This window comes from Mycteria americana, chromosome 7 (assembly GCF_035582795.1).
Source record: "Mycteria americana isolate JAX WOST 10 ecotype Jacksonville Zoo and Gardens chromosome 7, USCA_MyAme_1.0, whole genome shotgun sequence".
NCBI classification, from domain to species: Eukaryota; Metazoa; Chordata; class Aves; order Ciconiiformes; family Ciconiidae; genus Mycteria; species Mycteria americana.
In genome coordinates this window covers 39990476-40018245 of record NC_134371.1, presented here as the reverse complement: position 1 = coordinate 40018245, position 27770 = coordinate 39990476, and the positions used below count along the sequence as shown (strand labels likewise).

At 48.5% G+C, this 27770-nt stretch overlaps 1 protein-coding gene across 2 annotated transcripts; it reads left to right on the top strand.

Annotated features, from left to right (window-relative positions):
• The first annotated feature begins 1615 nt into the window (after positions 1-1615).
• RGS8 (regulator of G protein signaling 8) lies at positions 1616-24172 on the top strand. 2 transcript variants are annotated; one of them, XM_075509212.1, is made up of 6 exons: positions 1616-1720; positions 8477-8535; positions 12483-12584; positions 13523-13587; positions 22077-22243; positions 23990-24172. In XM_075509212.1, the coding sequence occupies exons 1-6, from the start codon at positions 1616-1618 to the stop codon at positions 24170-24172; spliced, it is 681 nt and encodes a 226-aa protein (XP_075365327.1). The 2 variants fall into 2 exon arrangements, with proteins under 2 accessions (XP_075365327.1, XP_075365328.1); XM_075509213.1 differs by lacking the exons at positions 1616-1720; positions 8477-8535 and adding an exon at positions 10552-10577.
• The last annotated feature ends 3598 nt before the right edge of the window (positions 24173-27770 follow it).

Sequence of the window (27770 nt, the reverse complement as noted above, 5' to 3'; positions counted from 1 at the left end):
AGACCTTTCCTATTCCAGGACTGATGGCATGCTGTGACTTGAAGTATGTTCTGACATTTCCTGGCAGAGTGATCCGTGAGGGAGATGTTTCCTGGAGCTGGGCACCAATGTCCTGAGGCCAGCTGAGCGGGCAGGTGGTTGGGGTGCCAGATTTTGACTCAGTAGGACTGGGTCCTGTCCTGCTCTGCTGTACACGTGTGTGTGTGTGATCTCAGGTGAGTCTTGAAGGTATATTATTGAAGATAGTCACTTAGAGATAGAGACGGACCTGGCAAGATGGTGTACTCTCAGGTTAGCTGCTGTGGAGGGTGTTGACTTGGAGACTTTCTGCACTTGTAATTCAGCGCATCACACCCATTGAATTTTATTAACAGCAGCCCTATGGCTAGATATCCACGTGTCTCTGAAATCACCAGTGGGAAACCTTAGAGTAGGGAGCTGTGGTAAAGGGGTGACTAGGGGGTTTCAGGGGAGGGTATAATACCTTAAGCATCTGACTTCGCTTTCATTTTAATCCTCCTGACCAAACTGAGCACCCCAGGCGAGACCCAGCCCCTCTGAGTGGTAAGTCGCTAGGGCAGGAGAGGGGAAGTGGTGTGAGATCTTTCAAAAAGCTGAAAAAGGCATGAGGCACAAAGCTCTTGCTTCCTTCCAAAGGGGCACGCGCTTCTAAGCATGTGATGCTTTAGAAAAGCACATTGTAAAAATCTGTGGAATGAGGAATTGGTGCCCCTCCGGAGAGGATTACAGCGAGATCTCTGAATCCCTGGCGTTTTGGGTCTGTCATTGCAGCAGATCAGCAGAGTGTCAGGGACTGCAGGCAGCTCTGCACACAGCTTTCTGTGCAACGTGCAAATGGGAGGTGTTATGGCTGGAGTGCCTTTCCACACCCTCCAACAGCCCCACCATGCCTTTGGACCTGTATTGGCACGACCCAGGAATGGGAATGAGAGGGGGAGGCTGAGCTTTAAATGATGCTGGTGCTTTGGGTATGTACATCCCACGTTCTGTCTGTCTTGATGCAATGCCATCTTTAAAAGCTCTGGGTCAGGCTAGCCCTACGCCATCCCTCAGCACAGCTGAGGAGGACTGGGGTTGCGGAATTTATTTTTTTTTTATGTTCAAAGGAGAAAAGGGGTCATCGAGGAAAAGCTGAACTCTCTATCACCACAATCCCTTCCTGCCCTCTAGTACGGCCCTTCCCCTCCCAGGTAAAAGCAAACAAAGACAACAAAGCCCCCAGTGCCCAGGCAACAATGTTCCTTGCTCTGATGGTCCACGAGGTCCTAATCTCTTCCCTGTCCCTTTTCCCCACCATACCCCTGGCCAGCAGTGGATGCTGGCAAGTTCTCCACGGGCAGCAGCCAGCCTGCGGCAATAATGAGAGCAAGTCAGGCAGTGCCATCCTATACAAGCCTCTGCGTGCTCTGCGTGTGTGCATCTGTGAGAGCGCGCACACTCTCTTCTCCCCCTTCTCTCTCTTTCGTACCCCCCCTCCTTCCACCAGCTCTTGTTCTTTTCATGAGATGCAGGGCTAGGGAGCCAGGAAAAGTGGCACAGTGCTGCTGTTCCTCCAGAGATAACTGTGGCCGGGCTGGGTCCTTCACCCTCCCCGATGCACCGGGAGTCTGCAGACACTGTTCCTCAGGGTCCCAACCAGCCATGTCCATCAAGCACCAAAAGCCACGTAGCCGCCACCCTGCTGCCAGCTGCAAGACAGGTAAGAGCTAGGAGGGCCTTGGTGGGTGATGAAAGGCCCTGTGGTCCTCCGCTTGGTTATGAGGCCCCAGGGGAGGGATTTTTACTTGCTCCTGCCCCAGTTTTCTGGGGGGAAGGATGGCTCTGCAGGCAAAGCGGGAGGGGAAGGGTGCTGCTCAGATGTCACCCCTATTAATGTCACGGCAGCACTTCTCCCGGTGCATTAATCTTCCTGTGGCATCTTAGGAATGGTCAAAGGGACACAGACACCGCTTCTAATTAGCAGGCGGGGAAAGAGAGCAGCATATGTCTTACGTTAACCCCAGCCCAGCCCTGGCTGCGCTGATACAGGAGCAGGACTGGTTCTGGGGTGATCTCCGTTTCAATGGGATTAGCGGTGGGCCTTTGATGCTGGGAGAAAACAACCGTCTGTGCTGGTGCCTGCAGCTCTGAGATCTTCACCGCCTTTTCATTCCGCCCCCCCGCCTTCACTATTGTTGTTATTTTAAAATGGTGGATTGTATTTCCTTTGAATATTTGGGTATCTGTGACATTGTGCCTAACACCCAGGCTGAACGCTGGGGCTGAGCTAGTTAAAAATAAGACTAATTGGAGCGAAAGGAGGACGTGTTGGAGGCAAGAGAACTGCATTGAGCAGAGGCTGTAGCAAAAACTTGCAGATGGCACAAGCGTGTGCACTCTTTGGGGGAAGAACCAGGGGCTAGCCCAAGGGGGCTCGTTTTCCTGCAGCCCTGACTGCAGGGCTGCTGTAACTCATGGGGATCCCTGCAGCGGCAAGGGTCATCTCTTTGCTGTTTGATGGGTGGGGGGAATAAGCTGTTAGTCTGGCACAGCTAAGAAATAGAAGGGACCGGTCTTGCTAGCATCTTCTCTCTGTGGCTGACTATCACTGCACCTGATCCCAGAGGAATGCAGTTGCATTCCTCCATCTGGGGAGCGTACACATTGCATAAAGGGCTGTGCTTTTGCTGTCCTGTTGTGCCGCCCTTCTCTGAGACTCGTTCCTGCAGCCCCAGGCTCCTCTGAAGCAGCACTGTCTGCACTGGCAGGACAAGCCTGGCCTCTTGCCCCGCAGTGCTTCCACGTGGCTCTGGCGATGTTGCCCAGTCCTTGGGGCTTGACCGGTGCAGGCGTTGGCAGAGCTCGGGGTGCATCTCTATCCCGACTGGCAGGACGCAGGCGGTGATTGCAGGCCAGTCTCCCGAGGAGAGATTGGTGCTGGATGCAGCAGACATTTTTATGAAATAACCCCCATCTGCTGGAGAAAGAGGATGAGCCCATCTAACTCACTTCATTTATGTTTTAATTAAGGCTAGAGGAGCAGCCTCCAGAGATGCAAGAGAAATCCCAGCTCACCCATGCGGTTAACTCTGTTTGTATTTCATCATACAAACATCCATTCAACTGCTCACATGTTTAAAGTTAAGCACGTGCTCAGGTGTTTTGCTGCAGTGGGAATGACCTCCCAGTGCCATGTTGTGCGTCTGTATAGCAGTTAATAGCCCCAGTAAATCCTTGCTGTGGGACCTGGATGCCCTGTAAGCCTGAGTCTGAAATAACAGTGATAAGAGCAAAGCAGCATAGACCTTGTCAGTCATAAATGGATTTGTGACTGCAACCCCAAGATGTCGGGGCTGATTTCTAACGTTCGGCGAACAACTAGTTTGCAGTGTTCAGCTCGCAAAATGCAGGCTTCTTGCAAGCACCTTGAATGATCTCTCAGCAGAAAATTAACCCCGTCTGTCAGCAAGCCTCACACCCTGGCCTGTCTCAAGCATCAGATCTCAAAACGTACAAGGGACGGAGCATCTGCGGTAGGGGATCTTTGTGGAGCTCTGTCTGTCGGGGTGGATCTGTCTCAGCTTCCCAGCCATACACACCAACTGCGTTACAGACGCTGCCATATTGACAGCAGCAGTGATGCTGAAAGCTGGGAGGACTCCAAGGCTGCACAGAGCAGCTCTGTGTCAACTCCAATCCTTTCTGCCTCCCTGCTCCATGCTAACAGCATCCTCTCCAACGCACATGCAGAGGCACCGACGCGCTTCTTTACGTGTAACTGCTCCTGGGCATGGCAGCATGTTTCCTCAGAGAACAATTATGAAATTGTAATAAAGTGCTTTAAAGGGGAAATTCTTCCCTTTGATTCCTGTCTCGCGCGCTGCCCCTCTCAGCCCCGAGCCTCCCACGCTGCTTAGCTGTTGGTTTTGCGTCCTACCTGCCTGGAGGAATTGGGGAGGGAGGCGGGAGCACGCAGGCTGGGGCCAGGAGCCATCTCGCAGCAGAGGCATCTGTTCTGCTGCAGCAATTGCAATGCCCGAGAGCTGCAAACATGTCCGGGAGACACTTTTATCATTGACACAGGGAAGAATTTAAATAGCTGCCATGCTCTCGAGCTAAGCCAGAGACAGAACCGTGGATCACACTTTATGTAACTCGTTTTTATTTTTAAACGCAGTCTTTTATTTTCAAGGGGAGTTCAACTCAGTGGGTGTCTCCTATCTCCTGCCCTGCCTCAGCACATGAGAGGTGGCTTCTTTTATCAACCCTCCATCCAGTATATCAGCTGCTTGGTTTCCTCACCTACCCCTGAAACTCAAGCTCTCCTTGTTTCACCTTTCAGGATTTCCTGCTTGCCTGGGCTGATGTGAAAAATTATTTGAGGTTTAAGGTGAATAGAAAAATTAACCCCTTAAAAACATTCTGAGCTACATCTGTGGATGTTTCCTGATGTTACTGGAGCTCCCTTTTTAGAAGGGGAGCTGTTCTCGTGGCTCTCTTCACAAGTAAGACAAGCCTGTGGCTTGTTTTGCAGTTTAGGAAGCTATCCATGTCAGTCGTAATTCCCTCTTGCCAAGACAGTCACCTCGTGCTGGACGAAGTGTGTTTTCCCCTGGACCTTCAAACAAGCTGGCGGGCAGCCTGGCACAGGCTGGGAGACAGAAGCGTTGCATGTCAGATGTCAGTAACTAACAGTTTTCTTCCAGCTTTAATTGCAAACAGTGGTGGAGAACAGCAAGCTCTGGAGATAAATTAATTGCTAATTTGAATGACCTTGGGGTTGGGCCCATATAGGTATAAATTCTGGATAAATTTTGAATGACCATGTGTCGGAGGAGATCAAATGACACTTTGTGTCATGAGAGATTTGCTAGGATTGTCACTCCAGGTCAAGGGTGGTTGTTCCTTCCAGTCCTCCAGCAAAAAACCAAAGCCCCCTTGGGTCACAGCAGAAGCGGACCGTGGCTGGAGGCTTGTGGTTGAGCCACAGGCAGGCTTTGCAGCATGCAGGTCGCCTGAATTCCCAAAGCAGTGACTACTGTGGGAGGCAGCTGGCCCCATGTAATTGGCATTTTGCAGTCATAGAGCCTACATCACCGACCATCTTCCAGAGAGATCACAGAGGCAACAGCATCTCATGAAAATGTACCGAAGAATGACTTCAGCTGCGGGGATGTAACTGCCAAACATCAGAGCAGTCTGAAGAAGCACTTTCTTGGCACTAGGGAAAAACCTCTTGGACTAGCAAGTCATGAAGCACACCCTTGAACAAGCTCCTTGCAGCACAGTACTAGAAAAGAGAGATGCTGGCACAGAACCAGGAAAAGTCTCAAAGTAAGAGCGAACGCAACCCCAAAGAAGTTCAAAGCCCTTGTGGCACGGATCACTGTAAATATGACAAGGCCACAAAGTCAGAAATGAGAAGTGGAAGCGACAGCGGCAGGCTTGGCGTGACAGCTCGTTAAGCATAAAATAATGGAATCCCAGAGCAGCGGCAGACACCCGAGGAAACAGGGCACGAGTGAGAAGATAGGGAGAAGTCTGCTTAAACATCAAGGTGAAGGAGTTTTTTTAAGGCAAACCCACTGGAGATGTCAGCCAAGCAAATGAGCTAGTCAGTGTAGGCATCCTCTGATCTTCCAGCTCCAAACTGAGAAGGGTGGCCAGCTGCCAGCCCCAGGAGGAACATCCCTGTATCTAGAGAGGCAAAAGCCACACAACTACCAGCCAGAGCTGCCTTCCTGGTCCGGATGGATATGTGAGGGCAACCGTACTGGAAGGAACAGATGTCTTCAGGCCATGCAGTTTTATCTAGCAGTTGGGTGGGCAGAAACTGGGACCAAGTGAAACTGGTGGAGGTGTTGGGTCCAGAAGAAGTTTTTGGGTAAAAAGCACTTGAATGATGATCAATGGACAAAACACACAGAACAGGCAGGGAGGTATCTAAAATAATAAGGAGGGTGAAAAGGACCCTGGAGATGGTGGAGAGAAGATTAACGTCCTGGGAACAGGCTGACAAATTCCCTTCCACGCTGTCCAGTGACAGCCAACACTCCCAATCCTGCATGTGTTCACCGCTTGTGTGTTTGCTGTTAGCAGGTCATGAGGAAATTGCTTTAAAGTATTGCTTGGAGAGATTTAAAATTTTGGATGGGATTCAAGCCTAATATCAAAATGAGTTAAGCCTAATATCAAAATGAGTTATTTTATTAAAAGCTTTTAAATAGAAGCTACAGACTAGTCAGAAGCAGGAGGGCCATTTGAGAAGGAATTTGCTATAAACCTCTTCTCCTACTGTACAGAAGCTTTCTAAAATATTACCCTGTAAAAACATAATTCTCTTTATCTGCAATTTAATTACATATCCCATAGTGCCTGTGTCAACACAGTTCACTTATTTTTGTTCTCTATTAACTCACACCTGGCCCAGGAAACAAGAAGAAAAAACTGTTGATCTTCAGAGTCATTTGTGGGTTGCTCCAGGGTCTCACTGAGGTCACGAAAAGGGTGTACTGACGTACTGGAGAAATAGGGACTGGGGTCTCTGTCCATACTGGTGATGGCTATGAAATGGCAAGATACAAAACTGGCATAAAAGCAGGAGGAGGAGCGGGAGCGCTCACGTGGTCCTCTGATCTGTCCCGTCCAGAGTTAGTGGATCAGAGTTTTTGATCTGTTTGAGACTGAAGTAAAGTTCAGGTATCTGAAAAATGGACCAGAATTATGTAGAGTTTTGTTGATTGACCATTTTGTTGACCTCCCCCACCCCACAATGTCTCTGTGTGTAAATGAGATCTGAGGGATGTCCTGGAAGTATTATGAAAATGTTGTCACTCGTGATATCTTGCGGCTGCCCAGAGAGAACCTGGAAGTGTGGAAATGTATTAAAGCAAAAATGACATGTTGGAAGTTAAAGCCTTGGTGATGATGTATGAAATTTGGCTTGGGTTCGGGGCAAGGGCTGAAGCTGACTGTTATTTAACTTGAACAAACCGGCCTGTTGTACCAGAGGCATAAGATGAACCTCAACCTTTGACCTTGGCTGAGAGGAGATTCTATCAGCTGCGGCATTTTTTTTCAGTGCTTGTCTTCTGATAACTGGAGACAAGATTAATCTGAGTCCGGATGACCTGGGCTTTGCAATGGGAGGATGAGAACAAGGCAAATATTTCCTTGCCAAGTTGAGCTGTGAAGGAGGGGATCGAAGATGATGGAGAGCTGGGATCATTGCTGCAGTGCTAAGCCCTGTGTTTTCGTAGTAAGTTTTGCAGGACTCTGTCCTTCCCCAGAGATGTTGCCGGGTGATAATGTGCTGTCTCAAGACATGTTTCCTGCTGGTAGCACCAGGATGTCAGGCCCAGCAGCGTTTTAGCAGAGAAGAGGCAGGTGACTACCAGTTTCCAGGAAAAAGGCAATTACTTGTTTAACTGCAGAGGACTTTTTTATTATTATTATTGTTATTTTTTTTTTTTTAGTCCATCAACTTTGTCAGGATCAAAAAAGCAATGGAGATGCCATGGCTTGAGCCCTCAGTGAGTCAGTGACCCACATCAGTGCCTGTGTGACACCCAGGTGTTGTTACTGATGGCCGAGCTAAGCCCAGAGCTGGGGGGCCAAGCTGCAGCCCCACCATGTCGGTGCCACGGGTTAGGTTGTTGTTAGAGTAACGGGGGTGCACTGGACATCCCATATACATCCTCTGGAGGGTGGAGGTGTGGGTGCAGGAGAGAAAAGGGAGCTGGAGCCTATACCGTAAGGCGAGCACACCGAGGGAGGTTGCAGGGAGCCTGCTGCGGGGTGGGGAGCAAGCAGGACTGCACACAGGTGAGAGAAGGGGAGATGGATGAAAGGGGTCACACCGCTGACTTGCCAGGTGGATTTTTTTCTTCTGTCATCCCATGCCCTGCAATAAGGTGCTCCCTTGCCTGTTAACAAGCCATTTTATTTGGCCCTGCCGACACCTGGGCTCTTTAATTAAACTCTCCCATCCCTTCTGTCTGTGGCAACTCCTGATGATCTGCGATCTGAGGGCAGCAACCTTCCCTAAACCTCAGAGCGGCCGATTAAAACGATGCAGGCGGATGCTTTATCCCAGCATACCGAGGGTGACAACGGCGAGCGCTTTCGCAGGCATCCCCCACCCCTAGATGCTCCCTGCCAGCCTTTGGCATCCGCCGCCCGCGCAGAGCGGTGCCCCGTCTCCAAGGAGGGAGGCGCTGGGCTTTTGCTGCCAGGCGGGTGAGGAGGGGACGCAGCGAAACGCGCGGATCAGGTGGGCTCCTCGGCAGCGCTGCCCGTGAGCGGTGGGGGCCGGCTGCGCGGCAGAGCCCCAGCCTGCTGGATGCGAGAGCCATCTCCGAGCCGGGCTGCTGCTGCTCGGAGAGAGGTGGGGAGGGGAGGGGAGGGGTGTCCAAGTGGGACTTTCACCCCGTGCAGGGGGTTGTCTCTGAAGAAGACCGCTCTGCTCTCTCCCCAGATCCTCTCTGACCACGCTGTCAGCACAGACCCACCGGCAGAGAGGACAGGTCAAAGGCAGTGAGTATCTTTTTCTCTGTGTCTGTCTGTCTGCAGTGCCTCTGTGTTCAGTTTTTTCTGGCTTTCTCTGCATGTGAGTGGATGGTCTTAATCTCTTGAAGCCCCTGAGATCTCATGGTCTGGGTTTTGGGTTTTTATTTTATTTTTTTTTAACCTTTGTGCTGCTAATTTTTCCTATTGGGATGGCTTCTTTATCTTTACTCAGGTGATCTCCTGGGGTAGTTTGATATCCTGAATGTCATAATCACACCCCTCCCTTTCTGTCTCCCAAGGAGAAACCCCCAAAACACACCCATGATGAGACTGGCAATTCTCCTTGACCACCAGGGTCCTTTCATAGGAGGGGGAGGTAGGATGAATGATGGAGCAGCAGGCAAAAAACCTCACCATGGACCCCTGCCAGGATGCCTTTACCAGATGCCACAGATTATATTTCTAAAGTCATAATTAACTGGCTTTATTTGTAATCAGAGGAAATATCCGTGGGTATGTCAGCCTAGCAGTGGGATTGCCTTCATGGGGAATATAGATCTCGACGTCCATGAAGTCAGACAGACTTCGGGATCACAGGGAAGTTCGGTGCTGCTCAGCTGTGCAGGTGGTTGTTGCGGGGGCCGGCGAGTGGGGGCGAGCAGAAAGCTGTTTCATAACAGTACCCCAAAAAGCAGGCTGCCAGAGGAGGCTGCGAGGGAGAGGGCACCCGGCTCCGCTTCCAGCCATCGCTTTGGAGCAGCAGTGGGAAAGAGGAGTAGGGGCTGCTGGACTCTAGGAAATCATGTGCTGTGGCCCCATATGCGGGTGAGGCTGTTAATGAGGAAATTTAAAGGGGCTTAAGGAATTACAAGGATTGATTTCAGTTAAATCGCATCGAAGCAGCCGGTCAAGGGTAGGGATTAAGGAAATGCACTCACTGGCATGTAGCGCAATCCCAGTTCCATTAATTTAGTTGGGAAGAGGCTTTGTGCGTTTTTAATGTAATCAGGTTTTAAAAGGGATGTTGCGTTGGGCAGCCCAAGCTTTGGGATCTCCCCAGGCCCCAGCAGAGCAGGGTCCTGGCTCCTTTGCACACAGTCTCTGCTCTCATCAGTTCCTTTGTCTCCTCCTCAGTCGTTCCCTCTGGGCAAGAGGACATGGAGGTTATCTGGAGCTTGGCCCTGTCCTGGCAAATAAAAGAACTTTGCCCTTTGCTCACTATGCAGTCCTGCTCTCTGTCCCATTGGTCTCCCGGCTGGTGGACCTCACCTTCACTCTCTGATGTGAGATTTGTTCAACCAGCTGCCTGCGTGCCAAGACTCACAGGGACCCTGCCATCCCCTCTGTCCCTCCCTCCCTCCCTCCTTCCCTCCCCTTTGCAGACTGTGCACCTCCTCAGTGGCTCCCCGCAGGCTCCCACCGTCCCGAAGAGGAGATGCTTTCTTTGAGTTATTTTTGTGTGAGTGCTTGAGCCTGTGATGGTGCTTGACCAGCATCTGCAGATGCGTGAAGTCCTCCTCTTATTTTATTTGCAGTGCCAGCTTTTCCATGATGCCTGGCCAGTAACATCAGCCATGACCTGGAGGGACAGGGACAAGAGGTAGTTTGGTCTTCTTAGCGAGGTCAGCCCGGAGCTCTGCCTGTTGAGGAGAGACCTTCAGAGGTGTTGAATGATGAGTGCGATAATGCCAACTCCTGCTGCTCCGTGGTGAGCTGTGACGCCAAACTCAAATCCCTTTAGACCTGAAGCTGGACTTAACCCGCGGTCCTGGTCTTAGAAGGAAATGCTCTCTCTCCTCTGTGATCATCCCTCAACTCTGAACGTCTTCCATTGAAAAATCAACCTTCCATGCTAGGAGGCAAGGATCAAATGGGTTGAGAACAACTGGCCCTCCTTTTTTTGCAGAGGATTCTTTGATATGTTTTTAAGTGCCAGGACATGAAACAGTAAATCCCTCCTTTCCGCATTCCTGCCTCCTGCAAAAAGACCCGACTGCTGTCCAAGCCAGCCAGTTAAAGGGTTAACTATAACTGGATGCCTGAATGGCTGCCTTACTGATCCCACGGAGGTAACCGAAAAGACATGATGCATCCCTCACCCCTGCCCATCCTGTCACTGTGTACCTCGTCCAGCGAGCCTTTCAGCTCGCTGCAGTGTCCCCTCTTTCCTCCCACCCTTCCCTTGCCTCTCCATCTCCCGCGGACCCAGTTTCTTTCGCCTGTGTCCTGTCTTGGAAGTCCTCACCTAGAGATCAGTGTTCCATGACAGACAAGCTCCTTGCTCGTGGCGCAGCATCTCTGTCCCCCATACGCTCTGATTCCCTGCTGCAGTCCCTTGATCTCAGACATCAGAGAGAAATCTGAGCAGCATTGCGGTAATGCATGTCACACTTCTTGCTGAGAAATTCGTGAGCTTGCTAGAACAAACAGTGCAGGGGAGAGAAAGGTTGGGGGCAGGAGGTATCGGGAAAGGTACCAGAAAGGTCCTATAGCGGACTCGGTGTCCGTTTGAGCACAGCAGGTCCAGCATGCTCAGCTAGGAACATCACACTTTGCAAACGGTATTTTTGCATTGATGTTTGAGGTTTACGTAGCATAGCATCCCGAGACCACTGGTCATGGGTCCATATTTTGGGGCTGTGCAACAATTTCTGCAACTGAAGATCTCCAGGTTTTTGTGCTTGTTAAACACTGTGAGCTGCCTGTGCTGCGCCAGGGAGACACTCATTGCATTTAATTAACATTTAATTTGCTTTAAGATTACATTAAAATGTGCAATAATAGAAACTCTCCGAAGGGCGGGAGGAGAAGGGGGAAACAGGCGTGCTACAGATTGGCTCAGTCGCTGGTGCTGAAGTGTTCTGTAAGAATTACATATGGAAGGGAAAAATACTGTGCTTCCCTTTGCAGTCACAGAAAGTATTTGGCATCTGTTTGGCAGCAGGGCTTGGAGAAGGGCTTTCTCCAGCTCAGAAGTGGGTCCAGCAGCTGAGAAGTAGAGACTGGGTCGCTAAATCCTCCTCCCACGGTCCAGAGGAGAGAATGGCCTTGTCTGATGTCTGGGGAATCTAGTAGAAGAGATGCCTTTGGGCTGGAGAGGCAAATCACAGGCTCTGCCCTTCTAGAGACCATGTAAAACCCTTAACTGGCACCTATATGTTTTTGAGAGGAGACGATGCCAGTCCCGTATAATGCATGTGTGTGTTGCATTTCCCTCTCCCTTTGTGTTCCTCCCCGTCCCGGGGTTATGCAACGAAGGATGCTGCGGACACGCCGGCTATCCCAGGAAGGGGCTGGCAAGGATGTGAGGGGCCAGCGGAGGAGCAAAGGCTCTGGGGCTGGTTTGAAATTTAGAGGAAAAAAGCAATAAAGCTATTTTCTGCCTGGGTAAGCCTGTCAGGAAAAGAGGCAGTTTTAGCCTGCTTATGTAACCCTAAGTCTAAAGAAGCAGCTTGGGATCCTGGCCGGGGTCTCATGGCTCTGCAGCACAGGCTCACCTTACAGGTGCCTTGCTCACTCTCTTCTTCCTCCAGCCCGCTCCTGCCCTCAGGCCCTGGTATTTGTGCTGTTTCTGGTGCTGCTGGATCATGGTGACTGATTTCTGGTATTGCTGCCCTTTGCTGTCCTCCCACACCTGACCAGAGCAGGTCTTTCCAAAAAACCATCCCAAACCACAGCCTTTAAAAGCCTTTTTGCCAGTCAGAGCAGCTGAATGACTGGTGTGGGTAAGCCTTCAGCTGCTCTGGTGCTGTGTTCATCCTTAGCATCTGCTTGGCATCTTACCGGAGATGTTTCAGGGTCCCTCCCACAGATGAGGGAACCAAGGACACAGGTCTGATGAGGCACAGAGCCACTGAGGTCTTTTGTTTTGGGATTTTTTTTCTTTTTTTTTTTGCCATTCTGGCTAGACTTATAATCGTCATCTTCTTTGGTTTTCCCCTGCTCACACCCCTGCTCCCCCACATCGACCACAGGAACAGAGGGATGAGGACTCGCCTGGGCTGCCTGTCTCACAAATCAGACTCATATAATGATTTCACAGCTATTCTTCCGGACAAGCCCAACCGGGCTTTGAAGTGAGTATAGCTGCAGCATCCCACCCCAACCCCATTTCTGTCCTCCTCCTCCCTGCCCACCACCCCCTGTAGTATTATCTTCCTTTTATTGTACTTTGTATAAGCTTTGAGTAGTTCTTTTAGCCACAAGGAAGGAGGAAAACAAAACAGCGCTGATACAGCAGCAACAGCCTCAGAAAATACCTGGATCATCGACATGAGTTCTCCTGTGAGACGGGATGCACGCATGGTCCCCACTGCTGTATGTGGGACATGTCTGCACATATTTGAGGATGAGATTTACCCCTCTGTCATCACAAATCAAAGTCTGAGCAGTTGACTCAGTATAAGAGGTGACCAGCAATTTCAGGTCACAGTCCTCCTTAGCTAAGCCTTGTTATTAAACAGTACCAAAAAGTCCTGTATTAGTTTGCATAACACTTCAGGTAGGTGCTTCAGACAATCCGGAGTCCTGATTTGAGATGAGTGGGAAGGGATTCATCTGATCACAAATCACTGCTTACATCTAGGCTGAGAGTCTAACCTTCCCCTTAAAGTCAGGAGAGAGAAATAAACACTTCTGCAGGGGTGGATTTCGTTTCACTTAAGTTTTGGCATTTACAATGTAAATGTCTACATCTGAACTTGTTCACTGAGCCTCTGCTTAGAGTCAATGAGGAAAAATTTGTCCCTTTTCGGGTGTGATTCATCTGGCCTATTTTACCTGTCTACCTGGGGATGTGAGGTGAAGAGAGTCAAGTCCCTGCAAGTCCTTTGGTGGAGTCCTCACTGACTCTAAAGGGAGCCCAGGATGACTTGCTCACCTGGAGTCCTCTACATTGTAGACCTCTAAAGTTAGGTGAGAAGAATCCAGCCTTCTTCCGTGTCGTTGTCGAACAGCCCCAGAGGGGATCAGTGGCCATGGGTTGTCTGTAACTTGCCTCTTCCTTTCTTTACAGAAGACTGTCAACAGAAGAAGCAACAAGATGGGCAGATTCTTTTGATGTCCTTTTGTCCCATAAATGTGAGTAGAGATCAAATTCTACCTTTTTTTTTTTTTCCCCCCTCGTACCTTAATCCTGGTTGTAGCTAGGGCAAACAAAGCATGCATTGCATTGCATAGCACAGGAACGGTCCCTCGGGTACCTGCTTACTACCCCCCAGGCAACGGTCACAGTCATTTATAGGCAGGACTTGTCCTCTGGTTAAAAGGTGAGGGAGGGAGTTTCTGTGGGTTCCCTTCCTGGCTTTGTTCTTGACTGGGTGATCACAACTGATAAAGTCATCAACCCAAGGTCTAGCCTTCTCTAGCTCCTAGGGATGCACTGGGGCAGGAGCCCGAGGCTGTAGCCATGCGTACCGTCCCTTGGCAAGTGCTCCTGGGTCCGGTCTTTCCGCACAAGCAAACGGCAGGTTCTCAGCTTGCTAAAGCCCCCTGGGATCTGCGGCACCAGCTTGTGTCCCTCTGCCTCCAGCTGCTCTTCCGAGCTGCTGTGCAGCTACGCCGTGTTGAAGCGCAGCCTTTGCTGGGAGTGCTACGACACAACATTGTATGTGGTTCAGTAACCTCGAACAACTTGCTCTCTAGCGGAGAAATCATGCATGGTAGCCCTTAGCAGGATCTAATTTACAGTTACCAATGCAAACTTGAAAATTTCCGGAAACCTTATGCAAACATATAATCAGCACACCTCACTCCATTCAACAGATCAGTCGTACCAGTTCTGTTCAGGAAATATCATTCTGCTTCACCAACGTCTTCATGCTGAGAAATTATAAACGAGACAGCGAAGTTCACAGTATAGGTTCATTAATGTGTTTCTATAGGAGAATAAAACAAGAGCGAGTTAAGGTTGGGGAGAAGTCAATGTGGGTGGTGAAGTATTTTATTGCAATAAGGAACTGTCTGGTTTTCTTAGAGATTCAGGGGTTTTCTGCACTTATATTTTAAAATATAAGTGTAGAATTATATTATTATTTTAAATAAAGTGTAATTTTGCTGGATTTCTACTGAGATGACAACAGTTTTGGCAGGGAATTAAGTGACAACTTTAAACAGGCTGGCTGTCCAAGGCAGAAAAAGCAATATATAATTTTAGCAGCAGTAACTTGTTAAGATCATTGCTCTTGCAGCCAGTAGGAAAAAAAATGGTGTAGATGGGTATGGCTAAGAGGGAACATTTATTTTGTCAAAATTCAAAACAAGAAGGGGAAAATGCACCACAGAGACTAGAGGGTGCCTGGGGAATGGGAAGGGGGGAGGACAGGATATTCACATCAGCGTTACAATTCTGTACTCCAGCCCCTGTTCCTCCTTCACCAGTGCAAAAGTCAAAATCTTCCTTATTAGATACAGACTGCAGCAAAAGTGCTTTGGTTACAAAACCCAGTGAATTTACGCATCTATGTACTGACATTATACAGACTGTTCCCTCTTCAGTTGACTGCTGTGAATGCTAAATCAAACCTTAGTTCAATTATTTCATCCAACAGCCTCCACAAGAGTGTCTGTTTTTATTAATAAATTAGCCTTATAGAGTGATAAATGAATTATCAGAATTTTTCCTGTCTCTAGAACAGAAAGTAATTCTGATAACTCTCTGGAACCTAATGAAAGATATTCAGTTCCTAATAGCAACAGAAGGTGATGTTTAAAATTTAAATTAATCTTTTTTTTTTTATCAGCAGTCATGGTGACATTGCCTGGTGATCAGTGACAAAAAAATTTGTTGTTTAATAAACTACTTTCTAGAGGAATATATTACAACCGCTCTGCACCTGAAGTCTCTGGAATTGCTAGCCTGGCAGTCAAAGGTTATAACGATGCAAATACAAAAAGCTCTGTTGAAACAGAAGTGTTATTTCAGTTACACTGCTCTAAAGGAGAGAAGAGCATACGTCCATAAAAGGAATTGTCTTGTAAAATTATTGTGGTTTCCCTTATGTATACTTGTATCCAAGACACAGAAGAATTGCCAAAGATCTGCTACAAAAACAGAACAAAAAGAGAGTCGCGTTTTTGCTGTTAGAAACACGTGCTGATGTTAGGTAAGGGAGTCTTGTGCCTTATCTAACGAAAATTTCAGAGTAGGAAAAGCAGTGCCTGGCCTGCCTGCATCTATCTGTAGCAAAAGCTGCCAGCTAATACTGTGTTTCTAGTGCCAAGAGAAGGACAGAACTGTCTCAGCCTAATTTCTCTGCGACTGCCCAGGTGAACAATATTAGCCAGGGAAAATTTGAATTCATGCTTGGGGGCATGGGCTAAGCACCAGCTGGGCTCAGGGAGAATTTCCCCTGAGGCTTACAGCATCGGCAGGTAGACCGCTTCTGCTTGACGCATCTGTCAGAAACTCTTTCTTCGCTAGATGGACAGTTCATCTATTTTGGAAGGGAGATTGTGATACCGATTTCAGGGGGTTGAGTGGCGCTTTCTGCTGCGGTCAGATGTTACAGTGGTTTTGGGTCCCTTCCAGCCAACCTGTTCTTTGGGGGGAAAAAAACCCAGAGCGCTCAAGTAGGACTCAGGAGCTGGATGTAGCAGCTGAAAACGGGGCAGTCTTTGTGGGTAATATTGCAAGGGGTTGGGCAGATGAAAAAAAGAGCTCCAAGGAGCAAGAAAGTGGATCAGAGCTCCCTAAAAGACTCTCTGAAGTGCCAAGGTGAGCAGGCTGCCCTTGGACATGGAGGAGGCTTGCAGGGCTGCGGTGCTCTTTATGGGAAAGGCAAAAAAACCTTGTACTCTTCCACTTCCTATTTTAATGGGTTTCCAAGAGGTTTCTAGATGGAAGTGACCTGAACAGGTATTATGCATTATACAGACTCTATGGAGAGTGTCATTATGCTGATTTTTGTCAAATATCCCTGGAAGTGTGCTGGCCCTGTGGAGCCTCCCCCCCCCCCCCCCCCCTTCCCTCTCCCCTGATTGTTTTAACGAATGACCTCTGTAGGTAATGTTTGATCCTGACATGCTACTTATGGCAGCATCTTGAGGGGAGGATTGAAAAACCCTGGGTTTTGCAGCAGTTGCATGTCTCCAGAGATTCCAGGGCCGGGCAATGCCCCTCTGTATAGAGTGGTCTGATTTGGATTAATTCCCCAGTCATTTAAAGAATAATTTGTGTTGACATTAGCAAGAGACTGTGAGTAGGAAAGGCAGAAAGGCGCTCTCTGTCACACCCCCGCCTTCCTTTTGCACTGGCATTGGGACTTCAGCATCCCTCAGCCTAGCCCTCTTAGAGTCACCAGTGCTGAATGGTAGGATGCAGCTCGGCTCCGTTTCATTGACAGCCCCAGACAAATAGGTAAAATGCAATTATATCCTACTTGTTTTTGCTAATGGGTGAAGCAAATCAACTTGAAACCATAGGGTCAGCCAGTTGATCCCCTTTTTACAGCAGGAGCCTTCTCTGAGCTCGCCGCAAGAGACGCAAGCACAGCGTAGTAGTGTTCCCTTCGGTCAGGGCTTCTGAGCGCAGCGAGCAACAGGACAGAGGAGTTTGATCCTACTTTGCAGCAGGGAATTGAGAGAGCAAGAGATAGGTCATATGTAGCACGCTTCCTTGGATGCTCAGGGAGCAAAAGCAGTGGTTTTAGCATGCTAGATTTTGGCATCTTTTCCCATTTTGTGCCAGTGCAGATTAGCAATGGCTCCCAGGGAAGTGGAGCTCAGTGTGGTCCGCAGAGTGTGTGTGCACGCATGTGAGTAACAGAGGAGTAATCCCCCCTCTGTACCCATGTCCAGGAGGTACAGGCTGGTCAGCCAGATGGAGATTTCTTTTGACAGGCTGCTGGGGGGAAATACAAGCAATGGCATGTCTCATTCTGCATCCCTCGCGGGGCTGGACACATGGCTTGTCATTTGTCCAGAATCCAGCAGGACAGTCTGTCCTCAACCCTTAGTCACTTTTCAACAAAGCATCCGACACAGAAAACCTTTGCACTGAATTTCCATTTTTATCTCAAGGGTAATTTCCACCCCCCCCGTTTTGTGATCTCTTTGCTCTTCTGTACAAACTTTATTGTCCTCCTCCTCCTTCTGTTGTCTACACATTGCTCCTCTTCCTACACAGCACAGGAATATCGCAACCTACTCCTGGTTCTTTCTAAGCGAGAACAGCATTAGCATTGTGCTGGTGACAGGCAGCTAACATTCACCAAAGCAATGCTAAGCAGCAGTGAGAGCATGTACATATGCTGTACAGAGCATTGTAGCCTTGTCTCTTCAGCCCTGGACCCAACATGCTCCATAGAGCTAATCCATTCATCTACCAGCCATAAGGACTCTACCTTTATTTCCTACACGAAGTACTGATTGCCCCAATGGTGTGACATGCATGCATTAAATATATGACTGTTGATCGCTTTCTTACTCTGACAGTGGCTAATGCTTGGTTATTAAGCTGTCTGCCTGAATGATGTAAGCCACTAATCTCAGCTCTTCCTCGTGTTGCTGAAGCTTGCCTTAGTTAAGACCTGTGTTGTGTTTTGTGCTAGCCGGTTCAGTCCCTTCCTCCACAGCCCTTCGTGCTGGAAAGGATCCACTCTCCATGGCCTGAAGGACAACATTTGAATGGGATGTCAGGAGCATCTGAGTCCCTATCCTCACGTAGTCATTGATCTGCCTGCCAGTTCCCATCTATAAAACACAAATTCTTGTAATTGTCTAATTCGCAGGTGACCTGCAGGTGATAGCGGTACAGTACACTGCAAGATCTTGGGATGGGGTAATGTACAAATACTTGCACAATCCTTCCTGACAATCTTCTTGTGCATTCCCTTGGTCTATTTGAACAGAAAGCAGGGCATTTTGAAGCTTACACTGCAAAAGTAAAAAGCAAATGTCTTCTGCTCTTCTTTCAGACTCTTGACATTCAGTAGAAGAGCTCCATTTCTTTGCCTTCATCCGACCTGCTCTATCAGTACTGATTTACTCCTTTGGCTTCAAGCAAGGCTCACCACTCTGTTGAGTCCAATTCCTGAATAAGTGTCCAATAGTTGTCTTGAAGGGCTGTGCACCTACACCAGTGCATCTCTGTCTTCTTGAATGGCTATGCCTTTAGGCTACACATTTTATGGATATCTTGTGCTGACTGACACTGCATCTGAAGACTTCTAATCCTGCTTTTCATTTCTGTGCTTTTTCTGTAAAGCATCCCTTTGGAATCGCTCTTCTCGGGTGCTCCAACCTTCTTCCAGGATATTTCAGGAGGCTGACTGAGAGGTGATGCTCTCCTGCACGTATCACACTGCAATCCAGGGCTGGTTGCCCCAGCAAAAAAGCTGTCCAGTTGGGTGGGATAAGCTTTGAAATGCTAATCATTCATGACTCATGCTTCCTTGATAGCCTTCATGTGCAGGAGGAGATACAAGTCAACATCCAGGTCACATTCTAGCTCAGGTGGTGATAGTGCCCATACCTAATTGTCCTCCTGCCCTTTCAATTAGATTTGTCATTGTTCCATGATAAAGTTGTGGGTAGCGATTTACTACTGCGCAGTCATCTGGGCTCCCATCTCTGAACTCCTGCTGCCAGGCACAGCTGTAAATGCTGGCAGGCAGTCAAAGGCTAAAGATGAAATCTGCGGAGAACCAGGCAGCCTCGAGTCAAGGATGACCTCTCCTGCATCCAAGGCCACCTCTGCAAGGTCCTCCCAGGGCCGGCCTCATCATTTCCAGCCTCAAAGGCTGTGAGAAAGGCACGACAGGAATATTTAAAGAAGTGGAGAACAGCCAGACACTATTATTTATCTATCCTCCATCTAAACTTACTTCAAGATAAAAAGGAGCTGATTGACGTGAGAGCAGGAGGCTGAGCATATGGAAACCTCCTGGTCCCAGGAGGGACCTGCTGCGGCTGCTCTCCGGGGCAGGGCTGAAGCAAACACCTTTCTCACCTCATCAATCATTAAGAATTCTCCTTCTTTTAGCAGATATTACATTTTGCAGATAGTCTATTTGCCATGCAAAGCTGCTATTTCTGCAAGTGATCTTCTGTCAGTGCTGGGGCTCTGAGGCTATTGTAGAGGAAAGGGGGGGGAAAAAAAGACCAGGACAGAGAAAGGGCAGCAAGACCTCTGCAGGGACACTCAGCAGAGACTGAATAGTCATAACAGTGTGCTTGGGTGCTGGAATATTTAATGTCAAACGTCCTAGGAGCTGATGATATATAAAATGACATACATCTCAGGGAACTGCTGCTTTCTCCCTTTTGTACTTTCTTCTTCCTGAAACCTGTCAGCCTACTGCTATGTCCTCTCCTTTTCCTCCTGCAAAGACTCCCTGTTCTATTCTCAAGTCCTCCACTTGCTCCCACACAGGCCCTGTGAATTTTATAGGCATTAATGGGGACACAGGTTTTGAAAAATTGTTCTTTCTCCTAGATTTCAGGAAGGGGAGAAGCCCTAAAATATCTCTCTCGTTCACCATATTTATCTACCCACAGAGAGGCTCAAAGCAGCCATGGGCAGCATGATCCTGACAGGTACCCTGCTCCTGGAGATGCCTTTGGCACTCTCTGCTCTGCAGGCTTCTCCGGGGCTAATGTCACATTATTGCTCCTGTCTTGAACCCACAATTTGCACTGTTAATTGCTCTGCAGTGCTCATGGACAAAAGCCCTGGTTTTGTCCACAGTAGCAGTCTGAAACCCTGATCTTCTCCTACAAGTGCATTAATTAAGAAGTGGCAGGATGAGTTGGTCCGATACAGCTATTTCTGTCCCTCCTGGGGCTGACAGGAAGAAGCAAGTGTAGCTGAGACGGGACGTACCTGTTTTAGTTGCCGATTGCTGTGCTCTTTGCACTGCAGCGTGCTGATGGAGCAGTTAGCAGTGCGGAGCCCATTAATGAAGGAGCTTTGAGAAACATAGAGTGGAGATGTTTAGCCTGCAGTTTGGTCCTGTCTGGCCTAATTTCTTTTCTGCCTTTCCCTTTGGGAATCTGGGCAGTCAGAAGTCAGACATCTCCACTGACTTATGCGCAGCCAGAAATAGGATTGTTAGTGGCTGTTCAACACCTGGGGCCATTTCTTAGGGCTGAGGCTCAGGACCTAGAACTGAAAAATATCTCCATATCCTAAGTTATTACCTAAGGAAACAAGAGAAGCAGGAATTAGATTAGGACACACAAGGGAGAAAAAGGGCAGTGTTACATTGCTGCTTCTCCTTGCATACCTGGTGCAGGCAAGAAAACAAGGGCAAAGCTGTAAGGGAGTTTGTGATGGATCCTGTGGCATAGCCAGACCCTGTCCCCGGAGGGCCTGGGCTTGCTGTGGACATGTGAAAAGGACCTGCACCAAGCATCAGGCATCGCCCCGTGGGCTCCGTCCCAGCTCCCACGCCCCCTGCCACGGGAGGAAGGAGGGCAGGCAGCGCTGCCGAGATCTCCCGCAGCAGAAAGGGGGCAGGTGGAGCCCCCAGCCCCCAGCATTGCAGGAGTTCAGGTCCTACAAACCGTCATCAGCCTTCGTCTGTCCCTGCCACACAAGCGTGCGCTTGCTCACTCGCTCTTTCGGGGAGTCTGACCTTGCCGAATGCATTCCCGATTCGTCGATATTTTTAGACAGTTGCTTGGAAGTAGCCAGTGCTGACTCAGGAGGTTTCCAGTCATGAACTACAAATATTCAGACCCTATAGAAAAAGGCCAGGTAAAGTTAGAAACATGTTACTGGAAAAAAAAATTGGGAGCCAAATTTATCCCAGGGCTAAAGGAAGGAGAAAGGGCATGTGTGAAACCTTCAGCTACTTCAAGTCTGCCGGTGCCATTCAGGGAAAGGAAATAAAAAACAATAGCTGTGTCCATAAATATGCCCAGGCAGGGGTTTAAGAGGACACAGATTGCCTAATAAATCTTTCCATATTTCTAATCTGCCCCGGCTGACTCAGATTACATTACTGAAATGTCACAATTGCTAAGCATTAACAAGTGGTAAGAACACTTTTACCACCGACTAGACAAGTAGTAATTATGCCACGTCCTTTCCCTCTCCCCTTTATTGTAGCTGTAACAGTTAGACTCTCCAAGATGCTTCCTCTGTTTAAATAAGAACTAAAAATATGTCACAAGGCAATAAAGCAAAGTGACAGAAAACATAGGAGACAAGTCCACAGGCGCTATGTTTTATTAAAGGTTTTTCTTAATGACAGATAGGACATTAGAAAGTGCTGCATTAACACGCACAAGATGCTGTGACGAAGAGACTGTATCATTGAAGCTTGACATTTTCAAGAGGAACTTTTCAAAGGTTAGGTGCCCCAATCTCGAAGAAAGCCTTTTGCCACGTTAGCTGGCAAAACGCTTTTTCAGAGCAACAGCAAATTATGTTTGGCTTCATGGCAGCTCACAAGACTCCAGCTGATGCAATGGTGTAAGTTATGGACACGTCCTGGGATGGCAGCCCTTGGGATAAAAATCAAATGGTCTTCGGTAGGCAGGGGTGGATGGAAGGATGTCTATTAAAGAGACAGCTCCCTGCCCTCTGTCTCCTCCCGTTGTAACTCCCTGCGTCTCTCTTGCAGATGGGCTGGCCGCTTTCCGCGCTTTCCTGAAGACAGAGTTCAGCGAGGAAAACCTGGAGTTCTGGCTCGCCTGTGAGGACTTCAAGAAAACCCGCTCGGCAGCCAAGCTGGCCTCCAAGGCCCAGCGGATCTTCGAGGAGTTCATCGATGTGCAGGCTCCTCGAGAGGTAGGTACGCCTCGGTAGCACCCCGGGCAGGCAGAGCATCTCTCCGGTGCAGGGAGCAGGTCCATCTCCCCCAGCTGGGACCTGCGGGGTGCCAGGGGGTTGGAGAGCCCTCCCTTCCCTCCCAGAGGTGATGGTGAGGAATGGATAAGGAGGATGGGAAGGCCATCCTGCCTGCTACAGCTGCCTCTGCTCGCCGTGACTCATCACCTGGTGAGGGCAACTACTTTGCAAATTAGTCATAGCCAGTGAGTTCGCTGGCAACTGCAACCTACATTTCCGAACTTCTACGATCTTCCTAGGAGTATTTCACCTTGCTCCTCTCGTTTACTATCAATCCCCGAGCAGGCTATTGGGCTTGTTTCTCACAGGACATTTTGTATAAGAGCATCCCACGAATGACTAATTTGTTGACTCTCCAGGGAGGAGTGTTTATCTGCTGACTAACTCCCAACTCAATTAGACCTCCTAAAAGATGCGAGCAATAGCTCAGAGCTGAACAAAAAGTGCAGTCACAACCCAAAGCCTGGAATCGTTAAGTCCTCTTTCAAGTACTGACAGGCTGATGCGACTGTCAGATCCTGCGTCGTGATGTTGGGTTGTGTTACTGTATTCGTAACGCAACCAGGAGGGTGCTTACTGCACCTGCTCTCCCATGGCCGTCCTCCTGCGAGATTGCACGGGTGCTTGTCACCATACAGGTGCCTGCGAGGGGATCCCCCTAGAAGGGCTCTCTTTACTTCATCTTTGAACTAGGAAGTCTACTGCGAGGCCACTGAGAAGCACCCAGATTTACACCAAGTGGTGGGGGCATCTCGGGGCACGCTTCAATCCCCATCGCCCTCAGTGAGCATCTTCCTGCTGTTATTCATGAAGCTGGGTGAGATTTTCAGGACTGCAGGGCTGAATCTCAATTAGAAACATGAGCCAGGTTGGGTGGGATCTTTCCTCAAATTTGGTCCTGCTGTCATAATTTTGGCACGCTAGAATGTGAAATGACCCTTAAGTGACACAGAGAGCTAATCTATATTGCTGTCATCTGAGTTAAGGCAGACAGCTTTACTTTCCAGACTCCTTTAAGTTTGGACACTGGGTTAATAACAACAAATAACATCATTTCAGCCAGATTTTAAATAATAACCCTAACAAACGCTGACTGCATTGCTAGGGAAAGAAAATAGGAAAACTCACGCTGTTGGCTTTGCAAACAAGCGGCAGTCATAACATGAGGGTGGTTTATTTTTTCAAGTCCCTGCTCGAGATATTGTAACGTGAAGCTGTTATGGGAAAAATCAAACAATTTATTTTATAACACGAGAGTTTTAAAACGTTTAATAAGAATGGGCTGATAGTTTAAACCCAGCTAAAAGTTCATTCACCCTTATATTGGGCATGTAGTGAAGAATAAAGGGACTAGAGGAACCTTGGTCTACAGGAGAGAGGTTAGGTTGAGTCAGCATTTTTAGAAGATGTGCTACATAAACCCGTGCTTAAGAGCCTGAATAAAAGTAAGTTGATTTCAGAAGTGCTCAAATCAATATAAATCTAGTTCAACTTTTCCAGATTTGGGGCAGGATTCATAATGCTGGATCGCTAGACCCCGCAGAGTTTGGGGGGCTGTTTAGGCATGGACAAGGGTAGGAACTTGGTTCTGCTGCTGCTTTACAGCCACAGCTGAGACAAAATGTGCCATTTGAAGAAGGCAGACTGGTCACTCAGTACCAAACTCTCTTCTGCTACTTTTCCCAGGTGAACATAGACTTCCAGACACGGGAGCTGACAAGAAGAAATATGCAGGAGCCCTCCCTCTCTTGCTTTGACCAAGCTCAGGGGAAGGTGCACAGCCTGATGGAGAAAGACTCTTACCCCAGGTTCCTGAGATCCAAAATTTACACAGACCTGCTGTCTCAAACCCAGAGGAGGCTCAGCTAGAGCAGCGATGGGGCCCTCAGAAACCATGTGCTTCCCACAACAGCCAAAATCCATGTCTAAATGTGAAACTTTCTTGGTGTTAAAAGCAGTGGGAATGAGAAAAGAGGGAGAAGGGGAAGAGGAAGCTTCCAGAACGTGATCCAGAACATGGTATTAGGACTCTCTGAGTTTCTGTGCTTTTTTTGGTTAGCGATAGCATCTTCCAGTTGTTGCCTCTCTCTAGCACAAAACCATAATCCTCTCTAGTTATGGGGTCATGTGTTGGGAAGGCAGGTTTCCTTTAAAATTACTACGTTGGTTTGTGTGTGAATAACACCACTGCACCTTTCCATCCTTCCAGACATCTCCCTGGCTCTCACCTGTTCCCTGTGTTTGGAGGGGCCCACAGGGCAGTTCTGAAACTTGTGAAGCCAAGTCTAGTCCAAAGCATCGTCTCCCACGCTGGCTGCTGGGGTCTGGATCCAGAGACCGTGAGGAGGGAGAGAGGGGAGGGAGAGAGAAAGCACAGGCACATGGTTCGTGCTGCTTCCTGGAGTGGAAACCATCAGCGAATTCAGCTCACCTTTCCATTTTAGCTGCACACCTTATGACACCAGCTGCTACTCTGTCACAGCCCCTTATCTTCCAGGGATGGAGGCTAAGAGTTATTTTCCATATGACTGTCAAGGAGCTGAGTTTTTCTCATGAGGAAGGTGACCCCAAAAGCTCTTGCTAGACCTGGTCAGGCAAGTCTTCTAGTGCGAATGATTGTTTTTCATTAATATTATTTATTTGTACTGTAGTTCAGCCTCAGGATCCCAGTCGTCGTTCAGGCTTCATTGTGCTAGGCACCGTACCAAAACCTAACACAAAGAGGCTCCTGGCCGCCAGAGACATTAACAGGCTTGGTGGCTCCTTGGGAACGACCTGCCAGCTATCGGGAAAGAGTCGAGAGAAGAAAGGTCCCATCTGCCCCATGCTGAGATGCAAGAAGAGCACAAGACCTGCCTGCTATGGCAGATAGCATTTTTCATGTAGTACCTGACTAGCGCATAGCAGGGAGAGGTAACATGAAAATCACAATTATATTTTTGTTATTTTTTGATTATTGACTGTTGTTGTTACCTACCGATTGTCCACTGTGGGTTCAATGCCATGTAAAGAACTACTAAAGACACAGACTCTGCTGCATGGTGCTTGCTTAAAAACAGGACACAGGGAAGCATGCAGTGAGCAGGACAAGCATCCGGGCGTGAAGTGGTGTGTGAAGTGTTCTTTGGCCCTATTCCCATAGCCTGGACAGCCAGCTGCAGGAGAAGACTCCGTGCAGGTGTCAGTTGTGTAGCACCTCCTCTGTGCTGTGCAATAATACTTACCATCTGAACGCCCCATTTCTATGGCATTGCTGTTCCAGATTATCAGCTGTCAGATTCTTGCAATATTTTCTAGTGGAGAAGCAGACAGCCTGTCTGTGGATTTGAGCCTATGGACCAGAGGTCTATTTTCTTAGTTTTATGAAGGCCTGGAAAGTGACACCATGGATCTTTCCCTTCTCTCAATCACCCACAGGTCAGAGGCTGTAAACCTCTGCTCTAGTTGAGGGCGGTGGGTAGGTTTGATACATCAGAAAGCTGGTGATAAAGGTTTAGTGTAATGCGGTGTAAAGTTTACAGGTAGAGTAAAGTTGGTGTAAAGTTTAAAGGTAGACTGAATTCTAAAGCTTAAGCATAAGTTCTTTGGAATGACATACAAAAAGCTTGCTTGGATATTAAAAGTTACTGTCCATGCATTAGGTAGGAAGCAGGCTTTGAGGCTTTTTGCAAGGATGCTGTGCAAGATATTAGGACAAATAGGTTTAGGATCAAGATAGGGATGGTCAGCATGTTTGTTTTATTTTGGAGGTGTATTCCCGTGGTCTGTAAGACACTAAAGTCTAAATACGGTGCAAGTGCAAATTTTATGTTCAATAGGGAAACCTGCTTTTCAGTACCTGGTTGGTCAGCTCTGGAATTCTCCAGTTGTTTTGTAGGAAAAGATCAGTGAAAGGGTGGGCACTGGAAAGTGCCCCAGATTCATCCAAGGGGTCTACATCATGCAGTGGCTCAACCAGCCGTGAGTTTAGCTGTTCATGGGCCCATAGCTTTAAGGTAAACAAGGAACCTGGCAAAGAAGGTCTAGTCGGACAGGTCTCTGGGGAAACTTCTGCAATGTTCTGGAAGGAGTCAAAGACAGAAACAAAGGATATAGAGTCATGCATCTAGTGGCTGTCCCTGGTGCTATCCAGGCTATACCAAGTGGAACAGAGTCACGTCACCTATACAGCCCCCTCCTGCTATAGGCGAAAGGGAAGGAGGAGGGCAAATCATCCCACGTTGCAGTGAAACACTCTCAATGCTTGACCTGCAAGGGAGGATGCAAAGCCACTGACCGTGAGGAGGGGCTGGAAGAACTCTCCTCTCCAAGAAACACTACATCTACTTCACCTGCATAACACAGGATGGACTGGGATCTCTCAGGGGCACAGGTTGCTTTGACTGAAATAGTTCCCCCTGAGATGGCCTGTGGTGTCAGTTGTACCCAGTGTCACTGCGGCCATAAAACGGCACAGCGACCAGTGATCCAACCGCTGCAACGTGGCAGCTCAGCTTCCCAACGCTGTGGCGTCAAACAAGCTGTGCTCCAAGGGACGAAGGGATGCCACCTTGTCTCGCCCTGCCTTCCTCTCTTTCAGTCTCCTCTTGACTGTTGTACACGCAAAAAGCATCCCAGTGCTGCCCTGGATGTGAGAGACAGCACCAGCAGGCTTAAGTAGTCATTGCTTTTAAAGAGAAGGCAGAAGGCCATGTTAACTGCCTTGTGGTATTTCTCTTAAAGCCACGGATGCACTTCTGAGTGGGCTTGGATGATGCTGACCTCTAGTGCCAGCCGACGCATCCCAGACAAGGCTTTTCAGCAAAGCGTCCTGCAGCCACCCATGGCGGTGAGGGTCCCAGAGACAACCGGCCATGAGGAAACAGCAGAACCAAGATGTTGTTGTCGAGGAATGAGGAACAGAAACTCAGAAGTGAGGACAATTCCCAGGCTTCCCTGATGGCTACAAAGGTTCATCCTGTTCAGAGCGTGACTCCAGAAAGCCCAGGAGGTAGTATCTCTCAGCAAGCTCCTCCAGCGTCAGTTCTGGCATCCTTTCAGTTTGTGTCAGAATTCATCGAAAAACTTCAAAGTAGCCAACACCCTGTAAAAACCAAGCTCCCTTCTCTCCTCCATCGACCTGGGGAATTGCTTTGAGCAGGCACACTCCGAGATGGCATTGCTGCAGTTGCGGCAGCAACTGTATTCATGCAGGCTGATGTAGGAGAAGTGTTTTGCCCGTTAAATTGGTGCCAGTTAATATCCTCCACGGGAAACATCCTAGAGCATAGAGTGGAGCAAAAGTATTGTCTGAGGCATGTGAGTCTATCATGGTTATTTTTGTGGCTGCTCTTACAGTTTGTCTCTCTTGCAGGAAAGCAGACTCGTTATTTAAAGTATTTTATTTTTTTTAAACAAGAAATTGGCACCAGCTGCTTCTTTTATGCCAAATGTCAGTCTGAAGTGAATTAAAATAGGCAGCTTATAG